Genomic DNA, 24,363 nt, shown 5'->3' on the forward strand with positions numbered 1-24,363 from the left:
AAATGCTAAAGTTCAAAATAAACACCTTCAAAAAAACCTAGTAAAAGTTATTTAACCTTGGTTTACTAGGGGTACTAATCGAGCGAGTCGATCACGAGCAGAGGGTTACTCGACTCGTGCTCGTTAATTTTCGAGTCGAGTTGATCACGAGTTACTCGTTTAAAGGTTTACGTCTCTTGAAATTCAAATATTTGTTAATGATATTTTCTTCTCTTTATATATATTTTTTTCTACTTAAGCTTATTATTTTAAATTTATTAAGTGTCAAGCTTAATTTTTGTTTTTAAATATGAAATAATAGAAAAATATTAAATTTCTTATACGCTTATCGAGTTTCGAGCGAGCACGAGCAAACTCGAGTCGAGTTTTGACCGAACGTTGACCGAGTCAAGTTGCTCGCGAGTTGCCCTACTCAATTAGCACCCCTATTCTTAATCATGTTCAATTGTTCATATATTAGCACACCGACTCACTAGTTGTAGTCACTAATGCACAAGTAGGGGTGTCAATTTGGATGATCGTATCGGGTTTGATATGGTCGGATCAAGCCGGATAATTTTTTAAAGTTAACTCATACTAAATAGTTATGTCACGCGAGTTTAAATATAAATCGGAGATTTTTCGGATTGGTTTCGAATCGGGTCGAGTCGGGTGTGCTTTTGACACTTAAGCACAACCCTTGTAATTTACGGGGTATCCATTTGTGGTATGATAACCCCTTACGTCAATCTATTTTCTCAGTAACAGCAATAATGGAAAACACATACCCGAAACCACTAACAATACACTGGGTCTCAACCACCGACTCGCCCGAGTTCACCCTTCTGAATTGGGCACTGACCCACTCTTCACTCGTCGCACTCGACGCAGAATGGAAGCCAGTTCGCACTCAAACCACCCAACCAACCGACTCCAACCAGGACCGCACTTTCCCGACCGTATCTCTCCTCCAACTCGCTTGCCGACTCGTTCATTTTCCACCCGATTCGGACGGGTTGACTCAGTTGAACCACCATGATGACTCGGTCGTGTTTCTTGTTGACTTGCAATCATTGCCTTTTGGTTCAATTTATGAGGAATTGAAGCAGATGTTTGTTGATCAAAATGTTTTGAAATTGGGGTTTCGGTTTAAGCAGGATTTGGTCTACTTGTCTTCTACGTTTTGTTCGAATGGGTTTGAACCTGGGTTTGATTTGGTATGATAATTTTTCTGAATTTATCATATTTGCGAAGTTATCGTGTTGTTTGCTTATTGAATTGATATAATTTTCGTTATTTAATGGCTAATTAGGTTCATTTTTAATTTGCATGGTTAATTCTTTTTGTGCTTTAGTTTTGTTGTTGAAAGTTTGATGCTTTATCAGTTGCTTAAGTTTGTTAGGGTTATCTTGATATGGTGTTTGATAATTTTGTTTTGGTGACTTTGCATTGTATATTTTTGTTTTTTGCTTGAATAATAAATTATGTTTTTGAGTGATATTTGAGGTTTTTGTAATTTTGTTATAATTTTCATTTTGTTCCCTATTGTGCTTACTAGCTTATACATTTGTTTAGGTTGAACCATTTATCGACATTTCTAGCATATATCATAACTTACAAAAAAGGCAAATGGGAAGAAAGATAGGAAAGAATAGCAAGAGTTTGGCAGCCATTTGCGAGGAATTGTTGGGAGTTTCTCTTTCCAAGGTGAGATTTGTTAATTGTGTGATACATAGGTGGATAGTCATATGTGATATGTGTTGTATATAATGAGTTTTCAAGGCTACAAAAGATAATGTGTATACAAGGAATTGATCAAAGAAAAATCAGTGTGTCGTGATAGACATCGCTGACTTGAGAATTCTTAACTCAATGCACCTTGCCTCTCTTTACTCCAACAATATGTAATCTGGATTATGTTCTTTTATAGTCTGGAATTTGCCTGATTTTTTGACTATTCTTTAACTGTAGTGAAATTGCATCATTGTTGAGATGTTGTGAAATAAGCTAATCGGTTAGGGTTTGCTATTAATTTGTATTGGTCCACTGTGAAATTATCTGTCTCTGCCTGTAGACGTAGCCCACTTTTATTGGTGAACTGCTAGAATGTGACTCCCATTTCTTTGTTCTTTATTTATCTTACCAATCACAATGATCATGATAGCTAAAAATAGTGGAGCCCTTGATATATTTTTTATTTTATTTTATTTTATTTTAATTTCCCCTTTCCCTTTTAGTATATGTTGGTGAATTCATGGTTAAATATGGCCTTATGAAGCTTGCCTCATGAACGGGTCTTTCCATCATCATGACAAACTACCAACCATGGTGCCAACTGCCAAGCCCCTGCTCTTGTTCTAGAATATGCTCTTTGAAGTTCAAACTCAGGAGTGAAGACCATCCACTGGTATTAAACCACAAAAAGAAATGGTTTTTATAATTTCTCTCTTTATTTCCTGGTGATGGGGTGTGGGGCAAATTGGATTTGAGAATTCCTTTTGTTTGCAGAATAACTCTTACAAGTTATTATTTTTTTGACAACACTGCTCCTAGGGACTCTTATTTTGTTGGATATTTTGATAGACTTTAAAATGGGTTACTTTGGTTATCTTAATAATGTTCTAGTTTTTTTTTTAGATTGGTTTAGTCTTCCTTTTTCCCTTTATTATTATTATCTGGTATCTAGGTATGAATTGAAATATTTTGATTCTTTATTATTCGATTGTAATGCTCAGCCATGAGATAAGTCCCTTAAGTCCCTATTCTTTACAACTTAATTTTTCAGAATTTCAGTTCAGTTAAGATCTATTAAGCTCTATTCAGTTAACTTCAGCTCTCCAGCTACATTAAGTATAATTCAATTCATCTCAATAAGGTTCAGTTTAGCATATATTATCCTCGTATGCAGTCATGGGTGTTTAGGAAAGAAAATCTGTCTGCGTCTATATAATTATATATACGTAGTACATGAACGTTAATCTGGGATAGTATATCATATAGAAATCTTACCAAAGTTCTAATTGGAGTTTGTCACATATTACTTTCGTTTTCGAAAGTTTATAACACTTTACATTTTTTAAAGTTCGTAAAACTTTCAATGTTTTTAACACTTTACCACTTTTACTGCTTTACCCCTCTTACTGTACAATGTTATACACCTTGTCACTTCTGTTCTCTCTTTTACTTTGTTCACCTTTTCTTACATCACTCTTTCTCCAATTGCCTTAATTTGTTTGTAAGCAGTAGATTTTAAGAGTCTTTGGTAACGGAGGTAGTATGCTCATAGTTTGCTTTCATTTTTATCAGGAGCTTCAATGCAGTGATTGGTCTCAACGCCCCCTTACAGAGGAGCAAAAAATTTATTCTGCAATTGATGCCCACTGTCTACTTGAGATATTTTCTATTTTCCAACTAAAGGTTGACAAAGAAGGTCCGTCAAGCCTGGTACTTGATTCTTCTTAATCTTTGTAACTTCTGTTTTGGATAACTTTCACCTCATTTAGTACTCGACATTTATATATTCCTTTTGATTCAGAATCACTCAATGTAGCCTTTCAGAAGCTTTAATAAAATGCTTGAGTTGATTCTTTTGCTGTAGTTTTGACAATGAAAGTTGTACACATAACTTAATAAATTGGAAATTTGGTCCTGCTTGGCCTAGAATTGTGCAATGATTGCAGTATTCCACTGCTTGGTTTTTTCCCTTAAAACAGGTCGAGGTATCTTATGTTGTGTCAGATTAGTAATTATGCAGTGGGAAAGGCTTGGAACTTGATATTTAGGTCAAGGGACAATAACCTGGACAGCGTATCTTTTGTGAAAGTGTTTAATATGACTTTCTGATTGTTCACTCCTTGCATTTGCCCTGTTATGTATGTAGATACACCATGTTTACACAGAAGATTTTGGCTGCTATAAATTTATTGCTTCTGTGCGTGTTATTAGATCTAATTATCAACTAGATAGTGTATGAAGTGTGCTTTGCTAGTATGATTTTTCTTTTTGAAAGAAGGGCACTAGGTGGCATTGTGTAATCCTTCTGTTGGTTCTGCAACAGAGAACTTTGCAAGTGATGTTGATGTGCTTGGTTTACCTAGTTTAAGTCTTGGATTGAAAGAAGTTCTTGAGAGGCCAACTGCTTGTGAGAGAATAGTACGTAGTCGAGTTGGTGAGGCTTCAAGTATCGTTGGAGCAACAACAGCTACTGAATTTTTCAAAAGTGAAATTTCCATGGACACGGTTGTTTCTGACACATTAAGCAGACAGACCATACCCTTTGACAAGTCCCTTTCAAGAATTGTTTCCAACTATGGCAGTAAGATTTTACTGAATGAGACAGATAGAAAACCTAAAACCTCTAAAAAGAAGGGGAAAAAACAGCCTAAATCAAGTTTAAATGGAAAACACAGAGGTGCTGATGACGATTGGCAAGGCCCTCCACCATGGGAGTCACTAAATGGGGGTGATGGATACCCAAAGTTTCTTTGTGATGTGATGGTAAGTTGATTTATTTTTATTGTTATTTTCTGCTGTTTATCTTGTATTTTAAAGTGGCTAGATAACTTATCTAATGTTAAATTGCTTGTCTATGCATATAACAAGCTGATGCACCTATTTCCAGATTGAAGGATTGGCAAAACATTTACGTTGTGTAGGAATTGATGCCGCAACTCCCTACTCAAAGAAGCCTGAGAGCAGGTAAAAGTTAGCTTTTAGATGCTGTACTTGAATGTTCCATGCGTAGTTCTGATCGATAATTATTGTTCTCATCTTTTCCAGGGAGCTAATAGAGCAGGCACAGAAGGAGAAAAGGGTGATCTTGACTCGGGATGCCAAATTGTTGAGGCATGACTATTTGTTAGAAAATCAAATATACAGAGTGAAGAGCCTTCTCAAGAATGAACAGCTACTTGAGGTAACACATGATCTGACTTAGTAACTTTGTAAGTAAATTCAAGTTGGATATATCTATGTTATGCTTGAAAGTAGAGTCAAACTATCCATTTCTCGGTTGCAAATTGCACTTATTGGTTACTGAGGATGAGTGCTTGTTGAACAATGAAGGATGGTTTGTTATAAAATATGATTGTCTAATTGTCTATGTTCAACTTGTTTCTCAACTTTCACACACTAAAGTTTAGCTTCTGATTTGTACCCAAATCAAATTACCCTACCCAATATATGATTGGAATTGAAATCAACTCAGCCCAAGCTGCCAGTCCCGAAAATTAATTTAACTATTCGATTGATTTATCTTAATAATTCAGTTGATAAACTGATAATTGACCTGTATATGACCCGATTAGGTCCAAGACCTATCTAAATGAGTGAATAAAACGCCAACCAAATATGATCCAAACCAGATGGAGCCTACCCAAATCTGATCTGAAAACCTACTCCTCACCTCTAGTTGTAAATATTGAGCATGTGGTTAATTGCGGGTCATTATGTGTCTAACCTTTTATGCTGTAATTTTTTCAACTATTAGTTGCAAAAGTTACTCCTCTTTGATATTAGAAATGAAAGAAGCATAACTCAAGATTTTTTACAGTACTAGTCTAGTGGACTAGTGGTACCAGCATGTGTACTTGCCAAGAATGGTTTTTGGCAATGCTGAGATTTTAAAAGAATGGTTGATCTTCCTTCCTTCCAACACTAGATAGGAGTCTAGAATGCTACCTCTTCCATCAACCTATATATTAGTGCTGGGCCTGTCTGTGACTCTGTGCTAATATCAAGAATGGAACCTCATTTTCTGGAACCTGATAATGAGGTGTTTTACACAGGTTATTCAAACATTCCAGCTAAAGATTTCAGAGGACCGGCTAATGTCAAGATGCACGAAATGCAATGGCAGATTTATCCAAAAACCGTTGTCAACAGAAGAAGCTGTCGAAGCTGCCAAAGGTTTTCAGAAGATACCTAATTGTTTGTTCAACAAGAATTTAGAATTCTGGCAATGCATGGACTGCAATCAGCTATATTGGGAGGTATGTATCTGCAATCTGCTTCTTAGTACGCCTGACAATGTTAGTAATATGCACTTCCTCCTAAACCTAACCCTTCATTATTAATGATATGACTTAATGCTATAAAAAGATTAATATATTAGTTTCTCTCAATTACTTAATCAAGTAGGGATATTTTTGCAAATCCAGTCATAAACCAATACTCTTATTTTAGGACAAGTGGACTTTTTTTGGAAATTTTAAAATTGCATGTGATTTTCAGATGGAGGGAGTACATGAATTTGCAATGCATCTAGTATTGTTGAATTTCTTTTAAGAAATTGGGAGATGATACTGATTTGATGCTATATTTGAGGCACATTTGTCTGCCATAAAAACCATTATGCAGCGAGTATCATATAAGTGGCATAGGCTCTTGCAGTCCTGCCTTTAAGTAAATATATGCATTTAATCTTCTCATGAGATGCTTTTTTATATAGGTAATTGATTAGGATTCTGAAGTCTTAACTTTATGTAAATGTTTGAACACCAGGCATCTATCTGTAAAATAAAAGAGAATAAAGTTTTTGCATAGCAGTTGAAGAATATGATGTAGGCTTCTTTTTTGTGGGAATAATAATGGAGGCTATAGTATTGCATGAAAATTCATCTTTTAGTAATACTTCGTAATCTTCTGAGAAGTTTGGTCATACATGTTTTGACTTTACTGAGGAGAATTCATAGTAGTATATGTTTATGAAATTTCTCATTGGATTTATAGGCACTAGAACCTGCCTAATTTGCTTTCTTTGGCATTATTCTTGAACTTTTGAAAATTTAAACCTTGATCTCAGGGAACACAGTATCATAATGCAGTCCAGAAATTCGTCGACATCTGTAGCTTGAATGAATAATCCACTGCCTCCTCTCATTCTTCGAGTGAAGCTGGCATTGCCTATCAAAACTGACTGTATTTTTGGGAGTCAAATTCTTGAAGCTTATGTCTTTCTTGTGTTCATATGCTCTGTTGGCTGTCTATGCAGCGTTGTAGAAAAATCAAATGTTCTGCAAAAAGTTAGATATTCCGGTTGAGGGTATGATCTTTCTACCTAGTTCTGCATTGACAATGTGACACCTTTTACTTAGTTGAGGCATTTGTGAATTACGGCCCCATAAGTGTATAATAGTTTAATACTTATGTACGAATGTAGATGACCCTATGTGGGTGGCATGATTTTAAGATTATGTTTGTCACCTTCAAAATTCTTTTGTTCCGTAGAACTAAATGTGCTTATGTCTTATGAGCCTATTTTATAATGTTATAAGTTGTGACAAATAGAAAAACTATTGGTGAAGTCTTTTACATATGTTTCAGTTGGATATCTTCCATTCTTTTGTTGCTTCTATAGCCTATAGGTACTTGGACTACTTGCAGGTTACTAGGTTAGTGAAAAAATATATTCGTCATTTCGTCTGTAAAATAATAATTGTGCACATGACAATATACTTGGAGTGGATGTTTAAGTGAAATTCATTTGTAGAGATTACGAGAGTCAAATTATGTAGGGATTTTGGGTCACATCCCAAATTCCGGGTTTTTGGCCAATCGGGCAATTCAAGCTCAAATTGTGGACAGATTGGTCTGAGCATCCAGAGTCACGCTCTTTTATTTACCTCTCTAATTGTATCCTTATTATACGGAGTACTGTATCATATTAGATGAAATCCGTGTGATGCATGATTTACATAGAATATTTTATACTATGTATAATTCTTGACAACTCTTTAAAGAAAACTATTTCTATAAAATTCTCAATAAAATCCGTATAGGATAAATGTTTTCATGTAAGTTTAAAAACTTTATCTTATTCATCGGATTTTTAGATAAAAATTTTAATTTCAAAAGATTATTTCCTGTTTTAAAAATAAATTTAATTATTAAATTACGTTTCATTAGTCGAAATAATAACTTTCTATAAACTCCCAGATTTTCAACGACCAACTTTCATAGATGAGTTGCAATTCCTTTTCCTAGGAAACTACCACCCTAAGCAAAAGGCAAAGTTTCAGCCTTTAAGTGTCAAACAGAGACATCTATGACTAATCCCCAACACACGGAGTCAAAATTATCCCATCAAACACTCTTCAATCTTCTTTTTCTTCAATTCTCATTATAATAGCCTAACTCTTTTAAGCCTTCACCATTATATTCATTCAAAGATAGAATAATAATCTCCTTCTTTGAATAAATTTAACAATTTCAGCAAAACTTACGTCAATTTATATGCTATCTTATATTAGTCATACTTTTACAGCTACTTCTCATGTCTTTGACTAATTCTATATATGTATATAATCTCATCTTTTTAATTCCCTTTCTTGACCGCCTTCGTATGGTTTAACTATATATATAAACTCTGTATCTTTATTTATAATCTATAGTTTTTTATTCTCAAAAAATATGATCCCTGAATTCTCGTTCTTAGTATGGTTACTAATTTCATTAGTAATCATAATTTTATTTGTTCGTTTGTTGTATCTTACTTCTCTTTTTTGTATCATTAGTAGGTGTTTAACTATTTTAGTAAACCAATTTCATATCTATAATCAATACAAAATCCCTCAATACAATGATGATTTTCAAGAAAATCCATTGTTTCGAAAAATCTTTACTTACATAAAATCATTGCCTTCTTTGGAGGATTCCGATTTTGCTGCTCTCTACTCAGGAGATAAACCGGGTGATATTCTTGTGTCCCTAGACTCTAATGGATATGTTTTGGATACGTTTTTACATGCTCAAGTTATTTGGATGTATAATAAAAAACGCGACAATGATCATGGTGGTGAGGTTGTGCTGAAGATTAAGGCTAAGGATAAGAAGAGGATTTTGGTTCCTTATATTCAACATATTTACAAGGTGGTTGATGAGATTGAGAAGAAGAAAAAAGAGCTACGAGTTTATATAAATCGTTCTTCGTGTGTTGACGGGCTTAATAATCCGTTGTGGAGATCGTTTCCTTTTGTTCATCCTTCGTCGTTTGATAATATAGTCTTAGATGATGATGTTAAGACCAAGGTTAAGAATGGTCTTGAGTTGTTTTTGAAGTCTAAGCAGTATTATAACAAAATTGGACGTGTTTGGAGACGTAGTTACTTGCTATATGGAGGTCCTGGTACGGGCAAGTCTAGCTTTGCAGCCGCGATGGCAAAGTTTCTGTCGTATGATCTTTATGATATCGATCTTTCTAAGCCATCGGATTGCTCGGATTTGAAGATGCTCTTGTTGCAAACTACGAGGAAATCATTGATCTTGATCGAGAATTTGGATTGGTTTATGATGGGTGAATCGAATGGGATTAGTTTATCTAAAGTCTTGAATTTTATGGATGGTGTTGTATCAAGTTGTGGTGAAGAAAGAGTAATGGTTTTTACCATGAATTGTAAAGATCATATTGACCCTTTGGTTTTAAGGCCAGGTAGAGTTGATGTGCACATTCACTTCCCATTTTGTGACTTTAATGGGTTTAAGGCTTTGGCTTTGAGTCACTTGGGTTGTAAGGATCACAAGCTATATGGTCAAGTGGAGGACTTGTTTCAACAAAACGGGTCGCGGTTAAGCCCGGCTGAGATAAGTGAGATTATGATATCGAATCGGATGTCTCCTACTAGGGCTATAAAGACTATAATCAAGGCATTGCAAAGTGAAGATGTTAAACAACTAAATAGTGGTGAACAACAACTAAATAGGAGTGGTAGTGATCAAGTTTTAGAGGATTTAGATGTACCAGACTCAAAAATCAAGCGAGATGGTTATTATGCAATAAGGGAAATTCAGAAAATGTATGGAAGATTAAGATTGAAAAATAGTAGGAGAGAATCTTTAGATTTAACTTAAACTTTGATTATAAGTATAATATTTGTTTATTAATTTTATATTAAGTAGAGTAAAATAGTTTGTATTTTAAGATTTTACAGAAATTGTAATATTTGTTTATTTATTTATTTATTCTGTGAGGGGTGAATGTGTTACAAAGGTGACAATAAATGGTATATGGTACAATTATTAATTATATACAATGTAAATACCCTTAATGTTATTTTATAAGTATAGACTCCAAATAAATTCACAATGATTTAGTATAACAACTATACTTGTAATAATTGTAAATTATCCTTATTTTACTAATGTATATATTAGCTCAAAAATCTTTCAATCATGATTCAAACTAGCTAAATTAATTGTGATTAATGTGATCAATTGCCTATATTTTACACAAAAAACACAAAATTGAAAATTACGGTAACATTTGTGTAATCTATAATGAAACCAACATCGCCAAAATTACTACATTTGTTTAGGAGTAGAATGGTAAGAAAATTTCTGTTCTCAAGCGCTCACCTACAAAGGTTTAAAAGAAAGTAGAAAGGTAAGAAAATTTCTACTCTCAAGGGCTGACCTATGAAGGTTTAAAAGACGCGCTCTTTTTAACTCCCGCCTTCTTTCAAAGGTATCCATCATCTCTAAAAATGGCGACAACACTGCGTCTACGACTATGGAGTTCCAACCTAAATTTCCTTCTTCAAAAACCAAAATCCGCCATTTCACCCTTTACAACAAACTTATGCAAGCCATTTTCTTCTCATTCTCTCTCCTCTACTACCCACCTTCCGAAGAGCGTGGGAACGCACAACGGCAGCTTTCACTGCGACGAAGCTCTTGGCTGCTTTCTCCTTCGTCGCACCTCCAAATTCGCTGATTCTCAGATCATTCGAACTCGAGACCTTCAGGTTTTGATACCCTTTTCCTCTCTCCTCATTTTTGCACAATTTACCTGAATTTTTTTGACAATTTTTTTGGAATATGGTCGGATAGGTGTTGGATTCATTGGATGCGGTGCTAGATGTTGGAGGAGTGTATGATCCGACCCGTGATCGCTTTGATCATCATCAGAAGGGTTTTGATGAAGTTTTTGGTCATGGGTTTGGGACTAAACTTAGTAGTGCTGGACTTGTCTACAAGGTGTTCGACGAAATGCCTCTTTGATTCAAATCTTCGTTTTTTGAGGTTTTTCTTGCTTATTTGAGTTTGTGGATTTGTGTATAGCCAATTTTTATTTGCTTGTACACTTTATGTTGTTAGGTTATTGGGTTTGGTTGTGTGAATTCTTAATGGACTTAAAGATTACAATGGAGTGATTTCATATCCTAATTATTGGGAATGGTCTTGCTGATTGACATTATGTATTGGTTTGTCGATTGATTATAGTTTCTTTGTTATCGTAGACATAAAGAGTGCATTAATCTAACGGTCTAACCTCCTTTACCTCAACTAGGGAAAGAGTAACTTTACAGGCATTGGAGTGATAATGTTGATGTTTGTAGGAGTACTGGTCAACTGAGGGAAGGATTAGGATAAATTAATGTCATAGGGGAACTGTAGACTAGACATTGGAATGTGGGATTGAAGGCCCTGAGAAACCCCTTATATTTGATGAGAATCGAATCCCTAATCTCATGGTCAAAAGGGAGAACTAACTTGATTCTCTGCTTGTACACTAGGCCGTGGCACGAGTCACTATTTTAGTCATTTCCCCATGGTTTCTGTTTGCAAATTTACCATGGAATTAAGTTTAGAAACTGTTGGAAGTTTCAATGGCTAAGAACTGAAGGTAGTTGTTATAGATTGAGAAAAAGTGCCCTGAGTATTTGCACAGGTATCTAAACCTTATGTGTTATCTGTTGGCTAACAACCGTCTTGTGGAAGTTGTAATGAATGTTGTTTGTAATAGATATCTGGTTTTATACACTGATAATTGATTTATCTGTTTTCTTCTCTCTTCTAGCATTATGGAAAGGAAATAATTGCAAAGGAGCTTCAGCTTGATCAAAGACACCCAGATGTGCATCGCTTGTTTATAGCTATCTACAAGAATTTTGTCGAGGTAGTCAGAAGTCACATTGTAAAGCTGTTTTGTTGATGGCTGTTAAGGATTCTTCTTGATGCCTGCTTGTGCTATTTGTTTGTTATTGAATGTGTCATTTAATTTTTCACTGAAGCCTGGTGGTTTTATGTTTGATATAATTCTTGTAGTTGATCAATTTTGCCATTAAATCAAAACTCTCTTACAACTGCTTAGTTAACAGGTGCCAGTAAATTTTGTTTGATCCTTTCGCTTAGTGATTTTGTTTATTATTTTAGTTATTAAGTTCAGTGATTTTGTTTGAGACAGAAAGAGGAATTGGGGGCTGTGGTAACTTTTTTTTTTTTTAAAAAAAGGAGGGGCTATGGTAACTAAAAAGGTCTTAATGCCTGTATGTTCTAGGGTTATTGGGGGGTTGTCCTGGCACATACAGCTATCTGAACAAGTATCTCAAACAATAGGAGTGCAAGTTGAAAATCTACATGGAGAACTGTTTGGGAGGATAACCTGCTGGAACTATAAATCAAGGCATGAACTGAAATGAGAGATGGTACAATTTCTATTTCTATTTTTCTATAGCTAAACAGGGTCCTTCACAAAATAGGAACACTTGTTCTCATGGATTTGTAAGGGGTAGTTTAAATTTGGACATTGGATTCTGCACCAAAGACTCTAGCAACATGATTTTTGCTTCTCTTTTGGATCCTCTTATACTTTTAGGGAGGGGGGAGAGGAAAGGTGTAAATGGGATAAAATCTACCTCATATTTTTCTTGCAAAATTTCTGTTTATTTCATTGGATGTATATTATTCATTGATCTTGATGTATCAACTATTCTGGCAGGCAGTTGATGCTGTAGACAATGGGATTAATCAATACAATACAGATATATCACCAAAATACACTATTAACACATACTTATCGTCTAGAGTGGGAAGATTGAATCTTGGCTGGACAGATCCTGATCAGTCAGCTGAGCGAGAAAATGATGCCTTTTTGAAGGCGATGACATTGGCTGGGAATGAGTTTTTGGAGGTGCATTTATCCGAACTGCTCCTTTACCCTGTTTCATTTTCTCTAGTGATAACTCTGATAAGCAACTATTGGTGGATGCATGATCTAAATAAATACTGCTATAGGGATTCCCTTACCTCTGCTTATATTCTGCTCTTATATTTTATGTTGCAGAGCATACAATTTCATGCACAATCATGGTTACCGGCTAGATCAATTGTAGAGGAGTGTCTTGCAGCAAGGCAAGATATCGACTCTAGTGGTGAAATCATGGTGCTCAAGAAGGCTTGTCCTGTAAGTCAACATGCTGCCACAATTGACTAGAAAAACCTTGATGGTTTCTAATTCAACAAAACTTGCTGTCATTCTTTTGCCACCCTTTTTTCCAGGGACCGAGTTATATTGCTTATTGTATTGAGTTATTGACACTTGGTAGCTTGTTGCATACTTAATTATTAACTTGCCCTATGCTTCTCCCTTACTAATTTTTTTATTTTTTTTTTCCCTCTTTTTTTTTGAGGGTGGAAGGATCAGTAGAAAAACTTCTTTTTTTTGTAATTTCACATGGTAGGGTTACTAAAATGGAAACTAAGAAGATTATATTACTTTTGCCTAAAATCCTTTTTTTGCTTTTACTTGTGAACAGTGGAAGCTTCACATCTTTGAGCTTGAGGAGGAATTGAAAGTTGAGCCTTCTACCAAATACGTTCTTTATGAGGTAATGTCAGCATTTGGCTAATAATCTTATGTCATTTACTCACTAGTGTAATTACTATATACAGCTTTCTTTGTCCTTTTTCAGTTTTTTGGACAGGTAGTGTTGGGTCCTTGGGGGTGGGAGGTGTTAGGGATTGTAGGATATAATTTAGTTGAATGCTTTGGCTGAATACCTGAATCACACTGTATCATATAGAGCAACATGCAGTAGCATATCCAGCAATTCCAAAGTGAGCGTTCGAAATCCTTAAATGTATAAATTGAAAGTTCAATACATAAGCTCAAAATTCGGATTACAACGGATCACTCAGAATTTGATACAATGGATTACTCTTTGAAAAATGAAAAAAAAAAATAAAAAAAAAATCACAATCTATACAAAGTAAAATATATATGTTATTATTATTACTATTACTCCCTCCATCCCTTAATTATATGCCTATTTCTTTCATTTATTAATCACATAATAGAGAGAAATAGGCATATAATTAAGGGACGGAGGGAGTATTATTATTCTGATCGATGTAAATCTAACTCTACAATTAATAATTGATACAAATGTGTAAATCAATCTAACTTTGTAAATGAAAAACAAGGTTCAAAGGGATTCGAACGCTTAATCAAAGGCCCAATTGGATAGTAAAGCAAAATTAAAACAACCACTAAGCTTCGCTGGTATCACTTTGCTTGTTTTACAAGAGTAATTCTTTTAACCCTTATTTAATTTTTTTTAAAAATTAAAGGGAAAAAAAAAAAACTTTTCGTTTTTTTTTTTTTTTTTTTCAAAAAAAAGTGGGTTCATGGATCTGCCGTTGGCAACATGATAATACCTTTTGCATATTTGCTCACCCTCTCCTTTTCACTGTATGCAGGATGATAGACGAACTTCATGGCGGGTGCAGGCAGTGGCTTTAGGACCCGGTAGATTTGAAAGCCGAAAGCCCTTGCCTCATCTTTGGAGGGGTTTGGAGGGCAAAGAACTCTCGGAGATAGCAGGGATCCCTGGCTGTGTATTTGTGCACATGAGTGGATTTATCGGTGGAAATCAGACTTATGAGGGTGCTATTGAGATGGCAAGAGCTTCCTTGAAAGCATAAAGCAGGTTTAAACCACTATACAATTTTATACATATATCTTACATTAAACTTCCGGGATTTGGGAGATAAAGGCATCTTAGAGCTTAAGGATGTCCGGTGGTATGCAGTCAGTACCTGTATGCACAATCTGTTCATCTTTAGTTTCCCGTGGATCCAATCAGTCAACGGAATTCATTTTCTGATTAATGAATGCAAGACAAATGTAAGGCAAACTCATTCCCAGCCTTCAAAGATTATCAGCTTCTGGATTCTGAAATGCTTGTTGGTCAAAGTATTCACTGTTCAGAGGAGGTATCATTCTCTTTAAACAAAATTTTGTCTGATCTTAGGAATTGAATTATGTTTGTAATTCTATTGATTCAATCATCTTTATGAGAATAATTCCTTATTTCCTTTTTGTTTTTTCAGTTTCTTATCATATAAAATCCTTTTAGGCCATTGGGAAGTACATAATCTTGATCTTTGTTTACCCATGCTAAGGTGATTAGTTCTTTACTGATCCTAGATTCAAATTTGTTTATTTTTTTGGAATTCCACAACAAATTCTCTTCCCAAAGTTGATTTATGTAGTGGTAGTCTACTTTCACCATTGCAGAGACGCAAGTTTCTCAATGATAACTGTACAGGAAATGCATGGGTCATGGTGAAAAAGGTAAACTGCACCTATGTAAGGCAAACTCATTGTCTATACACAAATGATATCTATCACACGTACAAAATTAATCTCCTCAATGCTATCTTTGTAACTTGCAAGTTATTCTTCTGAAACTAGTGGCAGATCTTCTTTGGACCATTTGTAAAGACCTCCCTCTAGATGAAAGACGTTCTTGTATCCATTGAGTACAAGCAAGTATGCTGCTATTAAAGACCTGGACATAAAGTTTTGTAGATAGTGTTAGTGAGCAATTAATGTGATATATTGTACTATTGTAGAGTAGAAACTAGGAGTCTAGGATTCCAAGCCTACTAGGAAAAGAAACCAGAAGGTAGCAAAGTATTATATTATTGTGAATCGTGACCACATATATGCTATGTGAAAGAGCGGAAGTTTTGATTGTTGTTTAGTTGAGGTCTAGAAAAGATGGCAGTTTTGGTTTGGCATGCCTATGTGAAGATAAGGAAGAAAGTTTGTTGAACATTTCATGCAACCAAATGCATCAAATATAGGAAAAAGAGGAAATATCTCAAGTGGCTTGTGTACCTTGATTGTTGACCTTCGGGAAGATTTGGGGAGGGTTTCATAGTGCCCCCAGCTGAGCAGGCCACTATAATCTTGGCATTTTTGTCAATTTTCGATTCAACCTCTGTAAGTGTAAAGCAAATGATTAGTTGGTTTCGGGATTACTTGCTTTTTCAAGTGAGTCTGATAATCTGAAATCTGCTCATTACCTTGTAGGAAATTAGGATTTTCTTCTGTGCCTGAAAAGATGCCGAAAAATGCAAATGCAGCTCGCCTAGCAATGTCCCATGCTGTCCACTCTTTTATAAGCCTATATATTTGCACATTAATTGCTTCTGGTGGGTGACCCTGCCCAGTAATTGAAACTTTTAATTAACTCAAAATTTTGTGAATCTTTGAATCATCAGCAAGTCTCTTTTTATCCAACTGTGGGGTAAAATTTAAGTTTCTGTGTTGCCTGAGTTTCAGAATTCAGACTGCATTAAGTTCAGTTGCAACCAAGTTAGCAGACTAACCTCTTTATACTCTGCCTCTGGTCGTACATCGAGCATCACAAAATTATTCTCCTTCTGCAGGCGCAGAGCTTCTTTAACATCTACACTTCTTACCTGAGGAAACCAGATATTAGGACTTGTCATGCCATTTATGAAAGTCTTGCAAATTACACCCTCGTTTAACCGTGTCTAGCTATATTCTTATCTTGGGACTGGCACGAGTCTCAGAAACTGAATCTTACAGAGCACAAACTTTATCTAGAGCTAGGTACTGACTATTTCTCACACCAATCCCTTTTGTGATAAACTTTTCGTTTGAATCCTAGATTATTGTTCTATTCTTCTATAGTGGATGTAATTTTGCCTCATACTTATCAGCCTTAAATCTCAGATTATTCAGATAAGCAGATGTCAGAGAGAAAATTGTCTGACTTTTAAAATTGAAGGAAATGATAACAATTTTTACCATGTATAGATTTCCTTGTGAATATATTAAGTGTGATTTATTCCGAAGGGTGACTGGGTGATTACTGTGATGATCATCATCTGGGAGTTGATGAACGACCTCGGAAATCGTAGGCTTTTGTTGGTTTGTTTAGTTCATCATTTAATCTGATGCCCTGAGGTTGGAAAAAAGAAATATGCAGGGAAAGTGGGATACCTTGTTCTGGAGCAAAACTTCACGCTTTACCTTCCACTCTTCTTCAGCTAATCACTCCAAGACAAAGTCATCAGAAAGTCAGAAAAAAGGCAGTAATACAGTATCAGAAAATCCTCAATCAATGAATCTTTAATTCCTAAATTATTATCATAATGAAGATAGGCTTGAAATACCTGGTGATTTAGCTTGTTTAGTAGCTGCATTACGGATGGTTAAACCCATTGGTGAGCCGCGGTAGTGTAAGCTGCCTGCAGGAGTTCTTGCTGAGCTGACCATCAGAGAAGAGGACAGACTAGATTTTGAGGAGTAAGATTGTGTTGAGTCATGAAATTTATGGTACAACGACGACGAGATCGATTGGTGCTGGGTGATTGAAGTGAAAGTGGCCATTTTTTATATACTTCAAAGCTTCAAAGTTAGAATCAATAAGGTTGGAGTTTGTTCTGGGTTAGAAACTGCAGTTCTTTGATTACAGAAAATGAGATTGATGTTTTGTTTCAAGTGGTGGACCACAAATACCCTGATCAAGATATTTTGGTTAGCGAACAATCTGGTTTTGTGGTGGTCCGTTGGTGCGATAATCTTAATTGGATATATCCTCATCCCCATTTTGACCCATGTCTTTTCTTATGATATGATTTAAATTCTTATGGACTATGATGAATACATGAATGATTCATAGTACTATCATACTATGGCAATTATTCTTAGAAGGAATTACAACACACGATTTTGGATTTATAATTCATTTGATTAATATTTCGTATAAGTTTCAAGAGTATTCTGGAAAAACATTGAAAAAATATGGATAATTGTAGTACTTATATTGTTGGGATACGGAGTATAATTTACTAATTGAGTATACGTAGCATTGCCAATAAAAGTGTACTCGAGCTGATATATCTAATACGTAGTATGAAGTACTTGTTATATGCTTATTAACATCTAATTATCTCTATTTTTTACCTAAAAATATATATTGATGTATTAGCACCATACCTATTAATATTAAGTATGAACTCTCAAGTTGTCATTGGCATGTGAAAACACATAAAATGATGTTACTTGTATACGAGTCCACACATTGTTTCTTGACTTTCAGGGCCATGATATGAGCCTTATTTGCCTACCTGTTGTTAGCTAGTCTAGTTCATTTGACTTGTTTGATCTACTAGTAGTGTTATTTATATTCATGTACTTAGCGGCATTTAATACAAGTTTACGTGAAGATGATTGATAAATGGAGTTGATTATAGGTGAAGTCTAGCAATCTAGTTTTTGTCATTTAAAAAAAAAAAAAAAAAAAAAAAAACAATCATCAAACAAAGCTTACGGGACTCAGGTGAACTCAGTCCTAATTTTACATAATAACTTAACTAAGATTCATCGAAAAAAAAAACTCTATTGAAGAGAAACTTCAACGTACAACCAATTATATATTTCAAAATTCACAATAAATCAATGATATTTTTTTTATACCATGCACAAGGTACAACCAATTGTACATACAAAATAAAAAGCATACGAAGTATAATAACTACAGAGTAGTACTCATATTGGAGATCCATCCCTCACTTAAAGTATTGCTCCACATTAAACAATCTTTACATGCTTACCCTTTAGATCTTGAACAAGGTTGCACCATTATTAATGGCACATTGGCACACCATAACTAAATCAAAAGAATATTTCTAATCCAAATATAGATAACCTATTTTAATATTGCAGATCGACCGAACGACACTATAGTGAGTGAGCTCACTGAGTGAGTGAGTGTAGTGATTAATTAAGCATTAAATTAAGAGTGGACGTGGACCAACCAAATTCAATATCCACCGACACCCAAATTTACTAAATTACGCCCTTCTTCACGCTTCCCCTCATTCTGCCACGTGTCCTCTCTTCTCTTCAACATCATCAAACTCGCGTCTCTCTCCTTCTCTCTCTGTTTATATAATCTCACTGCTTTGAGTTCCATTTTTCCCAGAAATTAATTCGTTTCTTTTTTCTTCAAATTCTCTCTCCTAATTTTCTTTATTCGTAAAAATGGAGTGGTTTTTTTACCTGGTTTTTGGATCCCTTGCTGCTGTTGTCGCAGCAATTGAGCTCAGCAAGAACAATAAAGATCGTATCAATACTTCTTCCGCTTTCAATGCCTTCAAAAATAATTATGTTCTGGTTTATTCTCTTATGATGGGTAATTTTTTATTAAGATTATCATTCACCCATTTTTGTTTTTAGATCTTACTCTTGCATTTTTGTTTGTAGATTTTGTGGGGTTCATTTTTTTTCCCCAAATTATGGTTGTTTGGTTGAGTTTTGATTTGTTTGAGGTTTGATCTGATGTTTTGTTACATTTTTGTGATGATTTATATGCGTTTTTATTGTTGTTGGATCAATGTTTGGTAGATTTAGATTGATTTGTTACTTGAAATTAAATAATTGACATTGTATCATGTGGGTCCTATAGAATTATTGTCAATATAGATTTTGTAGGTGAATTATTGAAGAAGAAACTTAAAGTAAGATTATTGTGGGTTATTGCTTTGAATATTTTTTTGTGCCTTAGATTGGTATCGGTAAATAGCTAAGGCTAGCTTAGTTGGTTTAAGTCGTGGGATCAAATCACGTCTACATTGTCGTCTTTGTGGCTCTATATTCATTGGAATAAGAAAAATAAAATACAGACGTAGATTGGGATTTGGGAGTGTGGTTTTTGCTCTCCTCTAGTCCCACTAGCTCATTTGCATACCTTAATGAGTTATTATGTAGTGCTATTTTCGTTGCTTGTATTAGGAGTGGGAGCTTAGTGCCAAATTTCTTTCCCAATTCGACTTTTGGAAAAAAAATTCTATCCCGAAATCATAATTTTACTCTTCCTTTGATCCAAAATAAGTGTCGTTTTAGAGATGTAAAAGTTTGACCTCATTCTTTGCATTACCCTGACTTTAACCTCATTTGTAATCTACTACCTTAATTTAATACACGCGATTGAATAAGATTTTGGGTAACTTTCTTCAACATGTTACCATTTGAGCGAAAGTCTTAAATGACTGTTGTTTAAAGGGAGTATCCAGATACAATGAAAGATTATGTATTCTTGTGATCAAGGCCAAGTTGTGAGATAAACTGAGTGGTTGCCTCAACTTGCAAAATAATGTGCACTCATAAGCTATGAAAGGTACTTTTAGCTTATGAATTGTGACGTCATGGTAGTATAGATCCTTAGGTACTCGCGTCAGGAGTTCAGTAATACTAGTTTAGACATGTTGTACAAATACAATTACTGATTTTTAGAAACATGACTTCTTAGGATCAATGACCATGAGTATAAAGGTAAAAGATCAGAGTTTCCTTCTTGTAGAGATTATGAAAGGTCATGTTATCAGACAAATTGTTGGAGTTGCTTTAGGGGTTTATTGACTTGATGATAAGTGGTTGCATCTGTATGCACTACATGCTGATGGTATTAGAGTATGTGGGCTATATTTAATCATACTTCTTGTTTTTATGAGATGATGACTTTACAATAATGTTTTATTACGGCTTTTATACCATTGTATGTTCATTGCCCATCTCATATCTGGATTGAAGTCAATTTTCTTACAATCTTTAACCAGCTTCTAGTTTGTTTAAGAGGGGCTAGCTCAAGCACAATCAGTGCGTCCAAAAGCTGAATTGATCTTATTTGGCTATTGAATTGTGGATGAGAATGTATAAGTGATTCTAACTGAACTCTATATGTGTGAACAGCTGGTGACTGGTTGCAGGGTCCTTATGTATACTACCTGTATAGTACTTATGGTTTTGGGAAAGGGGACATTGGACAGCTATTTATTGCTGGTTTTGGATCCTCAATGCTATTTGGGACTATTGTCGGATCTTTGGCTGACAAACAGTAATATTTCCTTGTACTTTCTTTCTGATACTTCTTAATGTTCTATTGGTTTTTAATTTTCTCTTAAATCTTAATACTGTGCAAAAATTTAGGGGACGGAAGAGGGCATGTGTGACTTATTGCATAACCTACATCTTGAGTTGCATAACCAAACATTCTCCTCAATACAAAGTGTTGATGCTGGGCCGAATATTAGGAGGCATTGCCACATCACTGCTATTCTCTGCCTTCGAGTCATGGCTTGTTGCAGAGCACAACAAGGTGAGTTTCAGATCACTTGGTATGATTATATCTGCTTTCTTGACATAAACACATTTGTTTGAAATCCTATCTTATACTCCCTCCGTTCCCTTTTGTTCTTTACGTTTGGAATTATGCGCGGTTGTTAAGAAATTGTGTAAAATTGAGGTGAATTGACATAAATTAATCATTCAAAGTACAATTATAGTTAAAAAAAAGGAATATTGTACATGTGGGGTAAAGAAAGTTGGAAGGATGTAGAAGAGAGATGAGAGAGAAAGTAATTATGAGTATTGAAAATCCATTAAAATATTATAAAAGGTACATATGCACATGAAAAGTGAAGGGCAATTGAGTATTTAATTTGTAAAGCAAGGGTAATTTTGTCTAAAATCAATGACTTAAAAAGGAAATATCCTAAATGTAAAGAATAAAATGGAACACCCTAAATGGAAACGTAAAAAACAAATGGGAACGGAGGGAGTACAATACCTCCAGTGTCTTCACGACATAGTGACATTTGTAATTCCTTATTTGTGAAAATAGAAGTTCATGCCGCTACAGTGCCTTTGGAAATATTGAATAAAAGTGGATGAAAAAATAGATTTGTGACATTTTTCATGCTTTGTATAATTTTCGTGATAAAAAAAGATTTAGGTCAGATATGTGTACTACACATGGATGTTTGTTTTAAGCTGTTAACACTTTCTGTTTCGAAATTGTTTCTATTTGATTATTTCCTCTTTCCTTTCTGCACTTATTTTCTTTGGGTTACGATTCGGTCTTTGGAATATTGTTTCTTTACATGAAATTCTTATCATAGTGGATGGATTATGTATATCTTTCTTGGTCATCTTAATAATAGTTATTTATTTATTTATTTTAATTGTTATACTCCTGGTTTGGTGCTTATATGGTCAGTGAATTATTGCTCTTTGTCTGATTTAGTTCACTTTAAATTTGAGTGTTGTCTACCTTATATTTGGCTTGTTGCATCTCAATTTTTTTCTTCTATCCTTGAGTTGATGCTTATTTGTTTGTTGCGTCTTTATCTTCTGGCTATCTATTCTATTGACTATGGCTTTCTTCTCTCCTATGATTTATGTAGAGGGGCTTTGAACAACAATGGCTCTCCGTAACTTTCTCAAAAGCAATTTTTCTTGGAAACGGTCTTGTCGCTATTCTTTCTGGCTTGTTTGGAAATTTATTGGTGGATACATTTGGGCTTGGGCCTGTTGCGCCCTTTGATGCTGCAGCATGTCTTCTTGCTATAGGCATGGCCATTATTTTATCATCATGGACTGAGAACTATGGAGACCCTTCAGAGAATAAGGACTTGCTTGCACAATTCAAGGGTGCTGCGATAGCTATTGCTTCGGGTAAGTTTTTCTTGAAACATGAGGGTAGATGCCTTGTATATTTGGTACTTTCTTAAATGTGAAAGTTATAAGATGTGTAAAAAATATGATTTTAGTGATTGTAAATTTGTAATATTTGTGACTACATTCTTTTCAGTCCTTGTGATATCTAATTTGTGGATAAATGCTATTTATTGATGTTCAGATGAGAAAATAGCTTTACTTGGAGCCATTCAGTCATTGTTTGAGGGTTCTATGTATACCTTTGTATTCCTCTGGACCCCTGCATTGAGCCCAAATGACGAGGAAATTCCACATGGGTTTATTTTTGCAACTTTCATGCTGGCTTCAATGTTGGGAAGCTCTATTGCATCTCGGCTTTTGGCTCGTTCATCTCCTAGAGTTGAGAGCTATATGCAAGTGGTTTTCTCCATCTCTGCTGCCTCTCTTTTGCTACCAATTGTGACAAATGTATGTTGACCTCCACTTCTTATCTCAAACTAGATTGGATTTATATTTCTTGTAATAGTTCTGACTTTCTTATTCTTACAGTTCCTTGTAGAGCCATCAAAGGTGAAGGGTGGTGGCATCAGTTTTTCAGGTTGTATCCAGGTTCTCGGCTTCTGTGCTTTTGAAGCATGTGTGGGAATATTTTGGCCATCTATCATGAAGATGAGATCCCAGTATATTCCAGAGGAAGCTAGGAGTACTATCATGAACTTCTTCCGCATTCCACTTAATATCTTTGTCTGCGTTGTTCTATATAACGTATGTCACCAAATATCCTTATCTCCTTAGTATTAATTTTTTAAAAAAATTTATGTCACCATGTGAACTATTTTCTGCATCCCTCTTTATATTTTCGTTTGTTCTATTTTAATTTCCACCCAATTTTTTTTTTTTTTTTTTTTTTTTTTTTTTTTTTTTTTTTGTTTTGGTGGCTGTAGAGTGTGTCACTGTGTGTGGTTCTGTGTTACAATTTCTCCTCAAGTTTGTGGTCGTTATTTAGTCTCTTCATAAATTTCGCTCAATCTCTTTGCCTCTTGCTCTGCTCTGTTTCTAACACATGTTTATTTCTGTCCCTGAAGGTCAATGCATTTCCCATTACTATCATGTTTGGCATGTGCTCAATCTTCCTCTTCGTGGCTTCTATATTGCAGAGGCGACTCATGGTGATTTCTGACAAACATAGTAAGTAGAATGAATGCTCATTTGCTTTCTAATAATGGTTCTTGTTATTCTTATGCCAATCTAGCTTTACTGCTTTATAATACTGGTATCAATCTATCAACAGAGACGGAATCATATGGACTCAAGGAAAGAGATACTGAAGCAGAGCTATTGAGCATCTAAGCTTGAGATGTAATAGGCATGAAAGATAGATATCAAAACCATTCAAAGCGTCATGATAGAGTCAATACAGATATAACTCAGAAGCATATTGATGTTTAAATGGTGATCATTCTTATAAGAATTAGTTTTGCTGCTCCAAACTCGAGTAAGAATACACGGAAATACAAGGTACTTCAGTTCTGCAGAAGTAGTATGTAGTTTAAGGTCTTCATAGCAGTTCACTAATGCATTAGGTGGCGATTTTTTTTACCCTATAACCTCCCGTCCTCTCCTATTCAAGAGTTCAGAGAATGGTGAGTATATGCCAATTTTTTTCTTTAGGCTCCACATTATTTGTTATGCAATTGAACAGTTGATCATATACTGTATTTTTCTCCCTTGATTTTTTTGGAGATTTTTTTTCCTCTTAATATTGAATTGACTTTGTAAGCAATTTCTTGCGCAAAATATTTAGAGCAAGTGATTATGAGATTGTTATCACAATTTATTTGAGAGCAATC

General features: G+C 34.9%; 4 protein-coding genes and 1 pseudogene across 4 annotated transcripts; 4 read left to right on the forward strand and 1 right to left on the reverse strand.

Moving 5' to 3' along the window:
• The first annotated feature begins 722 nt into the window (after positions 1 to 722).
• LOC145630183 (uncharacterized) lies at positions 723 to 7,292 on the forward strand. The gene is made up of 8 exons (XM_081682436.1): positions 723 to 1,196; positions 1,555 to 1,686; positions 3,286 to 3,409; positions 4,037 to 4,476; positions 4,601 to 4,677; positions 4,759 to 4,894; positions 5,766 to 5,969; positions 6,782 to 7,292. The coding sequence occupies exons 1-8, from the start codon at positions 753 to 755 to the stop codon at positions 6,839 to 6,841; spliced, it is 1,617 nt and encodes a 538-aa protein (XP_081538562.1). The 5' UTR covers positions 723 to 752; the 3' UTR covers positions 6,842 to 7,292.
• A 1,096-nt stretch (positions 7,293 to 8,388) lies between these two features.
• LOC145630184 (AAA-ATPase At2g46620 pseudogene) lies at positions 8,389 to 10,047 on the forward strand (annotated as a pseudogene).
• Positions 10,048 to 10,439: 392 nt separating this feature from the next.
• Positions 10,440 to 14,679, forward strand: LOC145631638 (uncharacterized). Its single transcript, XM_081683759.1, has 7 exons — positions 10,440 to 10,718; positions 10,804 to 10,950; positions 11,774 to 11,872; positions 12,695 to 12,886; positions 13,040 to 13,159; positions 13,512 to 13,583; positions 14,455 to 14,679. The coding sequence occupies exons 1-7, from the start codon at positions 10,458 to 10,460 to the stop codon at positions 14,677 to 14,679; spliced, it is 1,116 nt and encodes a 371-aa protein (XP_081539885.1). The 5' UTR covers positions 10,440 to 10,457.
• A 641-nt stretch (positions 14,680 to 15,320) lies between these two features.
• Positions 15,321 to 17,513, reverse strand: LOC145631639 (rhodanese-like domain-containing protein 14, chloroplastic). The gene is made up of 6 exons (XM_081683760.1): positions 17,188 to 17,513; positions 17,015 to 17,061; positions 16,375 to 16,467; positions 16,069 to 16,207; positions 15,881 to 15,983; positions 15,321 to 15,548 (listed from the first exon to the last, which is right to left on the reverse strand). The coding sequence occupies exons 1-6, from the start codon at positions 17,402 to 17,404 to the stop codon at positions 15,434 to 15,436; spliced, it is 714 nt and encodes a 237-aa protein (XP_081539886.1). The 5' UTR covers positions 17,405 to 17,513; the 3' UTR covers positions 15,321 to 15,433.
• A 1,086-nt stretch (positions 17,514 to 18,599) lies between these two features.
• On the forward strand, positions 18,600 to 24,361 carry LOC145631641 (uncharacterized). The gene is made up of 8 exons (XM_081683762.1): positions 18,600 to 19,211; positions 20,768 to 20,912; positions 21,005 to 21,173; positions 22,261 to 22,531; positions 22,716 to 22,981; positions 23,063 to 23,278; positions 23,599 to 23,701; positions 23,805 to 24,361. Exons 1-8 carry the CDS (start codon positions 19,061 to 19,063, stop codon positions 23,861 to 23,863), a joined length of 1,380 nt encoding a protein of 459 aa, XP_081539888.1. The 5' UTR covers positions 18,600 to 19,060; the 3' UTR covers positions 23,864 to 24,361.
• Positions 24,362 to 24,363: the final 2 nt, after the last annotated feature.

The sequence above is a fragment of the Chenopodium album genome, chromosome 5 (genome assembly GCF_948465745.1).
Source record: "Chenopodium album chromosome 5, dcCheAlbu1.1, whole genome shotgun sequence".
NCBI classification, from domain to species: domain Eukaryota; kingdom Viridiplantae; phylum Streptophyta; class Magnoliopsida; order Caryophyllales; family Amaranthaceae; genus Chenopodium; species Chenopodium album.